Source organism: Delphinapterus leucas, chromosome 5, assembly GCF_059928025.1.
Source record: "Delphinapterus leucas isolate spDelLeu-1000000601 "Yukka" chromosome 5, BTC_Dleu_Yukka2, whole genome shotgun sequence".
In the NCBI taxonomy this organism is placed as follows: Eukaryota; Metazoa; Chordata; class Mammalia; order Artiodactyla; family Monodontidae; genus Delphinapterus; species Delphinapterus leucas.
The window spans coordinates 38,259,744-38,272,261 of record NC_143133.1 but is presented as its reverse complement, the minus strand read 5'-3'; the positions used below and the strand labels follow the sequence as shown (position 1 = coordinate 38,272,261).

The window sequence follows — 12,518 nt, the reverse complement described above, 5'->3', positions numbered from 1 at the left end:
TAGGGCATGGCAGCAAAGCCAAGCTTTTTAAGAGAAAGAAGAGCTTATTACAAACCCACCTTTGCCTCTTTCTAACTGGGGTGCTTTGGGCAGCTCCAGCAAGTTCTCTGAACCTTAGGTAAAGCACACTGCTGTAAGGGAAAAGAGAAAGCATTTGTGATTTCTGACAGCCTGATCTACTGAAATGACTCTACTGGGGAGAATCACCCTGTAAATAATAATGATATTCCTTTCTTCATTTACTCAGCGAGCATTTACTGAGTATCTACTGTGTGCCAGTTATCACATTAAGATTGATCAAGTGACATAAAGATAAACAAAGCATAATCCATGTTCTCAGGAAGGTCACAATCTAATGGCAGAAAGACAGATAAACAGATAAGCATGATAGAATAAGTTAAGTAGATAATGTATATAATTATGTTAAGTGTATAATTAAGCATATGTTAAGTATATGACATGGAAAAGAGAGCCAAGGGTGGTGTGCAGGTGTCTAGGAAGATTTTCGAAGGGCATGACACAGCCCAAGCCTTGACAGATGAGTAGAATTCTCCAAGTGGATAAGAGAATGAAGAATGTTCAGGTCCAGACTTTGACATTTACGTGTATGGACCAAGAGGAGTGACTTCTCCTCTTTGAACCTCAGTTTCTTCATCCGTTAAGTGGAAGTAGAATTACTTGCCTTATACCTATATTGTGATGATTCAATGAGTTTGTAGATAGGCAAATAGTTTATAAATTATAATATGCTGAGCCATGTAAAGTATGACCTTAAATTTTTTCTCTTCTCACAGATACACGTTATTTCAAGGGTGTGATGGACACACCCCTTTCCTTAGATGCCAAGACCTCTATCCCCACAGACAGGCAAACCCAGATGAGGCTGGAAGAAGTGAGTAAAGGCTTGACCGTATGAACCAAACATATGGAGAGCACATCCTAGCAGCCAAGAGCTTCCCCATCTCTCATTCCCAAGGCATCTTGTTAGGTGATGAGCAGGCCAAGCTCAGTGAGGTGCAGGGGGATTAGACTGGTGGGATCATGGTCCTGTAGAGTAAGCCTAGAAGGGAGAAGAATATTTGTTGAAGATTTTCTGTGAGCCAGGCATCAGACTTTCACCTGCACCTCATCTAATGCTCATCCTGTTCTCTGGAAGCAGAATTTAAACTCAAAGCTTTTTGATAATAACATCATTTTGCCCAGATTTTAGGCCCAAAGATTCCAACTGCTAATTATGTGGTAATAAGTAGTCAGCCTTCCATATCTGCCAGTTCCCCATCTGCAGATTCAACCAAGGATTTAAAAAAACAAAAATTCCACAAAGTTCCAAAAAGGAAAACTTGAATTTGCCACACGCCAGCAAGTATTTACGTAGTATATACATTGTATTTACAACTATTTACATAGCATTTACATTGTATTCGGTATTATAAGTAATCTGGAGATGATCCAACCAACCAAGGATTGAGTAGTACCATAGTATGTACTTAGTGAAAAAAATCCAAGTGTAAGTGGACCCACACAGTTCAAACTCGTGTTACTCGTGGGTCAGCTGTATACAGGAGTATGTGTGTAGGTTATTTCCAAATACTATGCTATTTCATATAAAGGACTTGAGCATCCACAGATTTTTATATTCATGGGGATTCCTGAAACCAATCCCCTACAGATACCGAGGGACGACAGTAAGTCAAACAACCTCTCTGAGCCTCTTTGTAAACCCAGCTAAAAAATAAGAATAAAAATCTCTGCCATGCTTACTTCAAAAAGCAGTTGAGACCACAAAAGATAATCTTAGGAAAATATCTTGTAAATGTAAATGCTCTAAACACATATAGAATTTTATTTGTAATAACACTTTTGCTAATGTTTAATTTTCTTAATGCATAAATGCATAAAATACAAATTAATCACCCCTGGGGTTGCAGGGCTATTAGTCATAACATTTTGGGTGTATTTCATGTCAATGTTTTCTATGCTGATATGTTTTGTGCAAGGGAGTCCTTATTACATAGCATACACCAGCTTTCTTTCCTTTTCACATTAACTTTCGGTCATAAAACAATCTCTCATGTGACAAAACAAGCATTAATAAGCATAATCTTTACAGATACATCACTCTCCATTATAAGATTTTTAATTATTTTACTTAACCACTGAGTGAAAACATTTTAAATGGTTTTAGTACATATTGTTAAATTTCTTCCTGAAAAATCATTTCAATTTACCCTCCCGGAAGCCCTATGTTGGAATTTCCACCTCATAGAATTCTCACCAAAACTGGATATTACATTTTTAATCATAATTTAAAAAAACAAAAAAGAGATTTCACTGTTCTTTTTTTAAATCTGTAGCACATTTATTAGTGAGTCTGAACATGCTTTTGAATATTTATAACACATCTTCCTTGTGCATTATCTGTTCAAATAGTTTACCTACTTAACTTGAGGGTTTCTGTTAAATATTGACAAGAAAAGGATACTACAAATTTTACCAAATAATATCATTTACACAGAACACAGCCAATAGAGATTGGGAGAGCAAGATGAGGGATAAAATACTGAACACTTCCTCTTTACACAGACACCAAGCTAAACACTTGAATCATTCACTCAACAAATTCACTCAAGACATATGTGTTGGGTGCCTGCCATGGACCAGACAAAATTATAGGCATCGGTAAACCACCAAGGCCCTGCTCTCATGAAACTTACATCTAGTGGGAGGAGGCCTGTGATAAATAAATAGATAAATAATAGATACAAAGACAATATGTCAAGTGATGAGTGCTTTGAAAAAATAATGAAAGCAGGGCACTCATGGAAGGTCTTTCGGAGGATAGATAGCAATGAATGAATGAATGAATGAATGACATTTAATCCTTAAAATGACCTTGCAAGACAAACGTTATAATCCCTATTTTAATGGCTCCAATACTTACCTTCTCTGAGCCTTTACTGTCTCAGCTATAAAAACTCATAGCTTTATCATAATACATACAAAACACAGTGCCTGGCACAAAGCAATCCATTACTAAATGACACCTCCATGAGGACAGGGACCATTTTAGCCCCAGTACCCAGCACAGTGCCTTTATGTAAGAAGTTTTCAACAGATGTGGGTTAATTGGATAGAAATGAACAAACAAACTCTCAGTCATTTGATCTGAACCTTGAAATACGAATAGCCTGAAATATTAATAGGAAAAGAGACACAGTCTTCTTTCCCAGTTTGATTTCTATTCACATGGAACCCTTATTCCAGTCTGTTCCTCAAAGTTGTCACGTGAATATTTGCTACTATTCCCAAGATGTGAAACTGGGGCAGCCCCACAGAGGGCTGTTTGACAGGGAGGAGGACACTTCAGGGCTCTCATCACTAAAGCATGAAGCATATTCAGGGAACAAGAGGAATTTTAGAGTCATTGGGCCAGAGGCTAAAGACACAAGTTCTTATCTGGTTATAAAGAATAGAAAATTCTGACCTAAAAAGTTAAGTTTTTCTTTCCTTAAAAATCACTGATAATCCCCCTTTCCATGTAAGTAAACCTTCATGAGAAGAATGTTTTTTAAAAAAATAATAATTCTTATTTAATTTTTTTAAAACAACTATGCCAGAATTTGTCTCCATTTGTATTACTTTATATCCTTTCATATTATCTTTGTAGCTTTCTGTTATGAATTTCTTCTTTTAGTTAGGTCACTTTGCAAGTGGAACTATAATCTCAACATATTAAGTCAAGTGAAATCTTGTGAGAAAAAGGATATGGGAGATTGAGCACAATTTTGGCCAGGAGGGAAGTTGTCTTATAAATTAATTATATAAGGACTTGGCCTCGATTCAGATAAAAAAGGAATTTTGCTTTTATAATCAATGTTTGAATAATCAAGTTTTTATGGTAAGCAGATTTTTTTTATTATAACCTCATTCTCAGGAGTTAATTCTAATTCATTTTGCACATTTATGTTGAGATTAAACTCTCCGTGAAATGGATCTTCAACAATCCTTACAGGGCCCAGTTCTTACGATGACTCCTTAGACTGGTTACAACTGTCTTAAACCCCTAGACCACTGTCCAACTTTTCATTTATTGAGCGCTTGCTGTGTACAAAGCACTATGCTCAACAATGGGGATAAAAAAAAATTAGCCAATGCCCACAGTCTAATGGAGGAGGCATTGGCCCAAACAGGCAGTTTTGATGTAATACAAAGCGTTAAGACAGAAGTGACACAGGATGCAAAGAGCAGGGAGCTGCATCACTTAGTCCAGCCAGAGGCTTTTAAGAAGCCTTCTGGAGGAAGCAATGCAAAGCAGCCTTTGACATCAGTAACATTTTGCAGTGTAGTCAGTAGTTCTGATCTGAGGCCATTTTGACCCCTAGTGGTCATTTACAATGCCTGGAGACACTTTCGGTTGTCAAGACTTGGGGAGTGCTACTGACACGTACTGGGTGGAGGGCAGGGATGCCGCTCAGTATAATGCAAAAGCACAGGGCAGCCCTCACAGCAGAGAATCATCCGACCCCAACTCTCAATGATGCTAAGGCTGAAAAACTTCTGTTATAATTAAGCCTGTGTTATAATATGTTGTAAACTCAGAACTGCGTGCATGTCTGAGCCTTCCTTCACCATCCAAGTTCTTATTCCTCTTTGTTCCCTCATAATCCAGCATTGATACAGGTATAAAGTAGATACTAGTAAATAGTTATTTGATAGAAAAATGGGAGTAGCGCTGGGGGAGGGGCAGGAAATATTTCTAGGCCCAGGATCCTATGCTAATATCATCAGAGGGTACCTCCCCCTGGGGAAGATGCAATGCAAAGAAACTCTCTCATGCGAAAGATCCAAATGGATCCAAATGTTCAAAAGGGAAAATGGACATTGGCCACCAAAGGGGAAAAGAACAGAAACACTAAGGGAGCCCCATCCCTAATACCCTAATCACGCACGGCCCAGCTGAGACAGAGACAATGGAGAACCTCTCCTGCTCTGGGCTAGCAATGGCAGGTGGGCAAGGGCATTGGGAGAGACCCGCTCTGCAGGGCAGGTGCACAGGGAAGGCTGAAAGCTGAGGATGCAACAAGAACTTTGCAAAACTCCAATAAAGATGTAAAAAAAAAAAAAGCTACTATAAAAAAATAAAATAAAAACCCAGCACACCAGCCTCCATACCCTGGCGGAATTGGAAGCTGATGGTGTGACGAAGGAAGCCATAACAACAGCAAACCCAAACCACGCTCAAGCCTTGACTAACTTGGCCAGCAGAAGAGCCACCACTTTCCAAGCATAAATAAGGTGTTTCAATGTTCCACAGAGGAAGAGGTGGACGTTGAACATTAAGACATGAAGTAACAGGGCGTTCAGTGACCCTTCCTCCCCATTCACCTTGGCCAACTCAACTTGGCACCAATAAAGTGTAACACTGAGACTCTCTATTAGTCAGGGTTCTCTAGAAACATAGGTGGTAGATGATAGATAGATAGATAGATAGACAGATAGGTGATAGATAGATGATAGGATAGATACGATAGAAAGACAGAAACATATAGACATATATAGCCATAGACATATACACATACATATAAATAAATTAGTGATTATGGAGGCTCAGTCCCACAATCTGCCATTGGAAAGCTGGAGACCCAGGAAAGTCAGTGGCATAAGTTCCAGCCTGAGTCCAAAGGCCTGAGCACCAAGGGAACCAATGATGTAAATCTCAGTCATCGAGGGCAGGAGAAGACCTTCGTCCCTCATCAACAGTCAGGCAGAGAGATCAAATTCTCCTTTCCCCTGCCTTTTTATTCTATTCAGGCCCTCAATGGACTGAATGATGCCCACCGGCATTGGGGAGGACAATATGCCTTACTCAGTCTACTGATCCAAATTCTAATCTCGTCTGGAATCACTTTCACAGACACACAGAAATAATGTTTAATCAAATACATGGATACCCTGTGACCCTGTCAATTTGACACATAAAACTAACCATCGTAGACCCCAATACTGATCTAGGCTTAAAAGCTTTCAAAGGCATTGGGCATCATTAGGATGTCTCTGTCGTCTTCTTCACTCTCATGCCTAATAATTGTACAGCCATCCCTTAATAGTTCAGCAACACTTTTAATACTACTAATAATGACAGCTAACAATTATTCAGCTTCATGTGTGTCACTTCCCGTTCTAGGCACATTGTCTGTCTCATGTAGTCCTGCCACCCTTGTGAGGTATCAGTTCTTTTGTTACCTCCACTTCACAGATGAGAAAACTGAGGCTTAGAAGGTTAAATGACTGGCCAGGTTCTCATAGCCAGCACATGATGGAGGTGAAATCCCAGCACGGGCATCCACACGAGGCCACACTCTGATCTGCCTGCTCCATCGCTTTCATGGACTTGATCATGTATGTTGATCTTCACAATAATTCAATGACATGATTGACTAAATATTTTCCCTATTAAAAAGATGAAAAATCTAAGCCTCATAATATGGTAAATGGTTTTCCAAAGTTTCACAGGAATAAGATTGGATTGGATCTCAAACCAAGTATTTTTATGCCAAATTACCACCTGAGGCCACTACCCTCATTGCTGGCACAGCGGTACATGTATTTACACGTATTTACACGTATTGACTGATTGCCTCCCACACTCATAGGGTGATCTATAAGAATGATGAGTCCAGGGACTTATGCCTTTATCCTTGGGAATCATCAGATTACAGTTATATACTGAGTGGCAGGTCATGAGATGATATAGTCACAGTTTAAGAAATAATGGTGCCACGTTGTCTTCTACAGGTGGAACAACCCATTTCCAGGGATATCAGAAGCCAACATGTTAAAGGTAAAGTCAAATCACAAAGTTTGAAATATAAGTATATTTGCATCTTCCTTTGCTTCCAAGATCCTCTTACATTTTTGTCTGTGGTCACAGATTTCTTCAACAAGGTTATCTATTGACTTAACCTTCATGAAATAACTAATTTTGGAAAGAGTCTCTCACGTCTTATGCCTTTTTATCACCTTACATTATTAATGAAGAAATTGATCGTGAAAAGTCATATTCCATGTTGTGCAATTTGAGAAAGAGATTGTTTTGAAACATATGGGTTGCATCAGATACATAACTAAGTTATTTCTCTAAGCATACCCCTCTGTAAAATTGCAAGATAGAAATCTAATTTTAAAATGCTGATTAATTAACATGAAAATAGATTTTAAAGCTTCAGGCAAAGCAACTCAATTTGGAGATAAAGATACAGGTAAGAACCTGAAAGGAAATAATCAATTTCAGTAGTGCTAGAAGCACAAATGGAGGACAGCCAAAGAAATTTAATTGGATCCTATACATTATAGCTTCTCTCATCATTTCCCCCAATGTCCCCATATTCTCTTACAATGTTCAGTTAGAAAAGATGACAATCCCATGATTTACATTTCCCAGTAACTGAAACATCGAAATCATCTTTTATGTGTCTGATGCTATATTCTATAACATATTATTAACATCACATTTTCTTTAATGGGAAAGTGTAATAGTTAGGGTCCTAAGAGGAAACAGATGGCACACACCCAAATTAGGATAATTTAAGGAGGTTTATTTACAAAGGAACTATTGACTAAGGTGTGTGAGGTGTAGGAGGAGAATGAGGGGTGATGCAGAAACTGGGGCCAACAGCAGTGGTGCTGTCACCACCCCTAAGCCCAAAAGGATGAGGGGACAGCTACAGAAAACCAGAAGGAGCTCACCACCTTGAGAGGAGCAGTGACCATTGGTTGAGGAACACCACCAGCCCATATGGACGTCCCAGGGTAGGACTCAAGGGAATACATGCCCCAACCTCCCTCTCCAAACTTCCTCTGATCTCCTGTTCGGACTTCCTAATGGCTGAACCCAACCTGAAACCACAGGGCAAGGTAGCCTGCATGTGCTGGTTGGTCTCCCAGGATGGAGAGTGGTGTGGAGCAGGGCGGACAAGGTGAACAGTGGACCTGGAGGCACAAAAGGAAGATATGCACAAAGGGAGGCAAGGTGGAAGGAGCAATGAGAGGAGCCCAAGCCCAGGCTCTACTACTCCCTGGCTGCGTTACCTTAAGTAAGGCACCTAACCTTTCCGAGTCTTACTTTCCTCCTCTTGAAATGGGAAGTGGGCAGGGCTTTTCTGACTCATCAATTCAATTGAATTAGCAGAGGCAGGAAACAAGAGCTGTTCCCTATTCCATCTCTCCTCTCCATCCTTCACAGCCTGACAGATCCCTGTCTATCTTCCCTCTAGACCACTCCTAAACCCCTCAAAATAGGGGAGATTTCCTATCAGTGCCTCTTTAGTCCTTAAACACGGAAATGCCTTCCATGCACACAACACTTGATTCAGAGCTTTTCTCCATTAACTGATGTATTTTAGTCCTTAGAAGACCACGTGAATTATGTAGAGGAAGTTTTTTCATGCCTCTTGACAGAGAAAAGGAGCAGAGCACAGAGGCATCCCAGAGCAGATCATAATCATTTGTTATATAAATGTCTTAGGTCCTAATAGAAGCTTTATAGGCAATTGATTGAGAAATGACTCCTGGGGAGAACGCAGACAAGAAATGGATTTCACAATTCCCCTCTTTTTTTAATAGTTCACTATAGACATGCACCTTCATTTCTTTGATTGCAGAATCTTCTTTGACCACTATTCTACATATATTAATATGTCTGTGTCACTATCAGGATGGTTCCAATTCCAACATATGCAGGGGGGCAGTTTCCACCCACGCACCATCAAGCAATTCTCTGGATACCAGCTGGGTATCCTACAATTCAACCCAATTCTCACACTATCCACCCAGAGACAGCACCAAATTCTACAAGTTAAGGGCTCAGTGCTACCAGACCATACCTCACCACCACTTCAGATGCCAGTCACAAGCCCAGATTGTCACCTGTGTTTCTATAGATGGGAGGTTCCAACCACTCCCTCCTTGGGTTCGATTAATTTGTTAGAGTGGCTCACAGAACTCAGAGAAACATTTTACTTATTAAATTACCAGTTTATTGTAAAAGGATATAACTCGGGAACAGTCAGATGGAAGAGACATATAAGGGGAGGTATGAGGAAAGGGCAGGGATCTTCCATGCTTCCTGAATCTCTCAAACTCCAAACTTTTGGGGTTTTATAGAGGCTTCATTACACAGGCATGGTTGATTAAATCATTAGCCATTGTGGACTGAACTCAATCTCAAGCCACTCTCCTCTCCCTGGGGCAGGTGGTGGGGGAAGGGGAGGGTAGACGTAGGGGACTGTAAGTTCTTCTAACCCTTTGATCCCATGGTCTTCGGCTAGGCACCACTGACAAACAGTCCCCATCATTAGATGGAGTCCAAAAGTAAGTCACCTCCTTAACATAACAAAAGACACCTTGATAGCTCTCATCACTATGAAATTCCAAGGGATTTAGGAGCTCTGTGCCAGACACAGGGACAAAGACCAAATATATATTTCTTATTATAAATCACAACTATTCATCCATATATTCATCTACACTTTGCCTCAGCTTACAAATATTTGGAGCCGTCAACAAAAACTTGCATGGTAAAATGGAAGAAAAATTTTTTAAATTGTAGGAAGTATCTAGATAGACTGTAAGACTAAGGCAAAGATAAAATTCAGGATGCTCGGGCACACATCACTACATTCTATTACAATTAGACTGCTAGTTTTTCTCTAAGCTTCCCGGTAACCTAAGCAAAAAGGCGATCAGGCTTTTTTTATGTGAAATTAATTACCCCAAATTAAAAAAGAGCAAAGAAATTCCTCCAGGAGTGCAAGAAAGACACATCTTTCAGAGCTAAGTTAGTGCTGTCAATTTTGTAAGGGTTGTTGGCTGATATCCAAGTAGCATGGCTATAAAATATGACTTTTTTTAAAGTAGACCCCAATGTAAACTGAAATCATAACTGCAGAGATGACCTCAGTGAAAGCAAGACTCACAGGAGTTGAGCTTGTAGGCTGCATGGAAAATTTCTTCAATAAGAGCTATTTCTTTATGTCTTCTTTTCCTGCACTTCCATAATTGATGGTTTTGTATTACCACCAAGAGCTCTAAGGTACTGTACAGAGAAAGGAGATGGAAAGGGGAAAAGTAATATGAATACCCCCATTTTTTGGATCAGTCATCTTGCTGGAAAATGCTTGAATGATTTATGTGTTTATTATAAAATTCTGTATTTTTGATGCAAACGCATTCTCAGATAATTTATTCATTCTCACAAAATGTCATAGAGAAAAACATATTGCGTGGTTCAGTAATGGCAGAATTTTATGGTGGTATTTTTCATCAAGTTGAGCAGTTGTAGATTTATGTTAATGTACATTTCATATTATTTTTCTTGCAATCATATTCTGACATTATCTGGAAACTGTCAGATTTCAAGAACTTATCTTCCCTGAAACTTGGTATTTTTCTTTTTTTTTTCATTCCTAAAAATGGGTAAAAGTTTATTTGGAGGCAAAGTATGTATATAGTGTAAGTTGTTTATGATGAACCATTAATTAGCATTAACCACAGTTGCAGAAGAAATTGTCTCTTTTCAGGTGAAGATAGCTGTAATATTCAAAAATGGTGTGGCTTAGCTTCTTAATGCTGAGAATAAGTGAGCCTAAAATGAGTTTCTCTTTGCCTTCCATGTGAACCAAGCACAAACTCTAAACCAGTTTCCTTTGAGGTAAAAAGCATATCATATACAAGAATGAATTTATAATGAAATACAATAAACTATCCATGAGAATAAGAAGGAATTATGCATAGATGGCTAAACATGGATATCCAGAAACATGAGCTTGGTTGAAAAGAAGCAAGATAGAATTCTACATAATGCCATCAAAAGACCTTTCTACTAGTTTGATTTTATTCGAATTTAGATGTCAAAGAGTTTAGAGTTAGTCTGGTTTTACCCCCTCATTTTATGCCAAGAAGCCTGGCAAGAGAAGGGGCTCACTCAAGGTCACAGAGCAAGCGGTCCAAGCCTGGACCAGAACTCAAGTTTTGTCAACTATGGCAATGTTTCCATGGTTTTACTATATTTGCTAGTATCTAAAATGTTTTCTGCAAACTCTCCCTGTTCCCTGATTTCCCACTCATCCAAACTATGCAATTTTTAGTGCAAAAGACATGAATTGAGGGATGATACTGTCCTCTAGTGGCAGAACACGGCAACACAAAACATCACAAAGAATGGTGGAATTTGCCATCCTATAGATTATTTCCTTAACGAATGACAAGCTTTAGGCCCCAGGCCTAGAAATGATAAGAAATAAATTTAAGATTATTCTCCTACTATTTTAGATTTAAATTTATTTCAGACACAGCCAGTGGCTCAAAAGTGATAGAGGTCATATACCCTTATTTGGGAGCAAAAAAGAAAGAAAGAAAGAAAAAAGAAAAGTGAGAGAGGCATTGATACAATATTCAGTTCAAAGCCAATGTTATAAATGTTGTAAAATCACTCATTAATGGAACTACAGGACAGTATTTTGTCTCACCAACACACAGAGAAAAGAAAAAACGTTTGAGTAGCAAATACACTCTTCAATAGTGAAATATAAAGTAGCCACAATTAGAAGAATTGAAAACAAGGCAGTTACAACATCGTGTGATAACTGCCAGGGGAGAATGCCACTTCTATTCAAAATCACTTGGTGCCAGGGCACTGAGTCACAGAAGACCTTAGACCACGAGGAGTCCACAGTCTGGTCGGGTGTATACGAAGTGTTGTTGGAACTCAAAAAAGTACATACATACTTAATTCGGCCCCTGCAGAAGAACTGTGAGTCCTAGGAAGGATTCACACAGCAACGGACATTGGGCTGAGGTGTGAGACAATGACCTCAGGGGAAGTTAATTATGTTTGAGATGTAGCAGCAGTTAAAATATGGTTGCATGAATGTTAGATTTGGGGACAAGGAGACCTGCGTTCAAATCCCAGCATTACCGCTTTCCAAATGTGAAATCTACAAGGAACATAACCTCTCTAAGTTTGTTTCCTTATCTCTAAAAGGGAGGAAACGCACCTACATTGTAATACATCTGTCTGTTTTAAAGTTTATAACCAACGCAAATCCTATAGCATGGTTATTGACACGTGATGGACACTTGACAAAGGGATACTGAACTGAACTAATGGTTTCTGGAATTCATTCCTCCCTCTTTTACCCTCTGCCGTTCTCCCTACACTGGAATGTATTCCTGCCTCTCTGTGTAGGCTGAAACCATCTCATGCTCTATCTACTTTGGTGTGGAGCATACACAATAAATCTGTTATAAAAATAAGCTCCTCAATCACAAAGACCAAAGTTTACTAAACATTGTTTTCCTTACAGTAACCACATAGCACCGTGCTGAGCACATAGTGGATGCATAGTAAACACTAAAGTAACTCTAAAATTTAACCCATTTTAATAAAAGCGTATTAGATAAGCATGGCAGGCTGTCATAGGACCAACTAGAGACGAGCCTGTGATCCTCAGCCATGCGAT

General features: G+C 39.2%; 1 protein-coding gene across 9 annotated transcripts in view; it reads left to right on the top strand.

Moving 5' to 3' along the window:
* CLNK (cytokine dependent hematopoietic cell linker) overlaps positions 1-12,518 on the top strand; it is a 187,577-nt gene that overhangs the window by 115,818 nt on the left and 59,241 nt on the right. For 7 of the 9 annotated variants that reach the window (XM_089911668.1, XM_089911669.1, XM_089911667.1 and 4 more), the window contains 2 exons: positions 795-892; positions 6,796-6,841. In XM_089911668.1, coding sequence (XP_089767794.1) covers positions 795-892; positions 6,796-6,841 — 144 coding nt within the window. The remainder of the gene's footprint in view (positions 1-794; positions 893-6,795; positions 6,842-12,518) is intronic. The other 2 variants (XM_089911671.1, XM_089911670.1) reach the window with 1 other exon arrangement.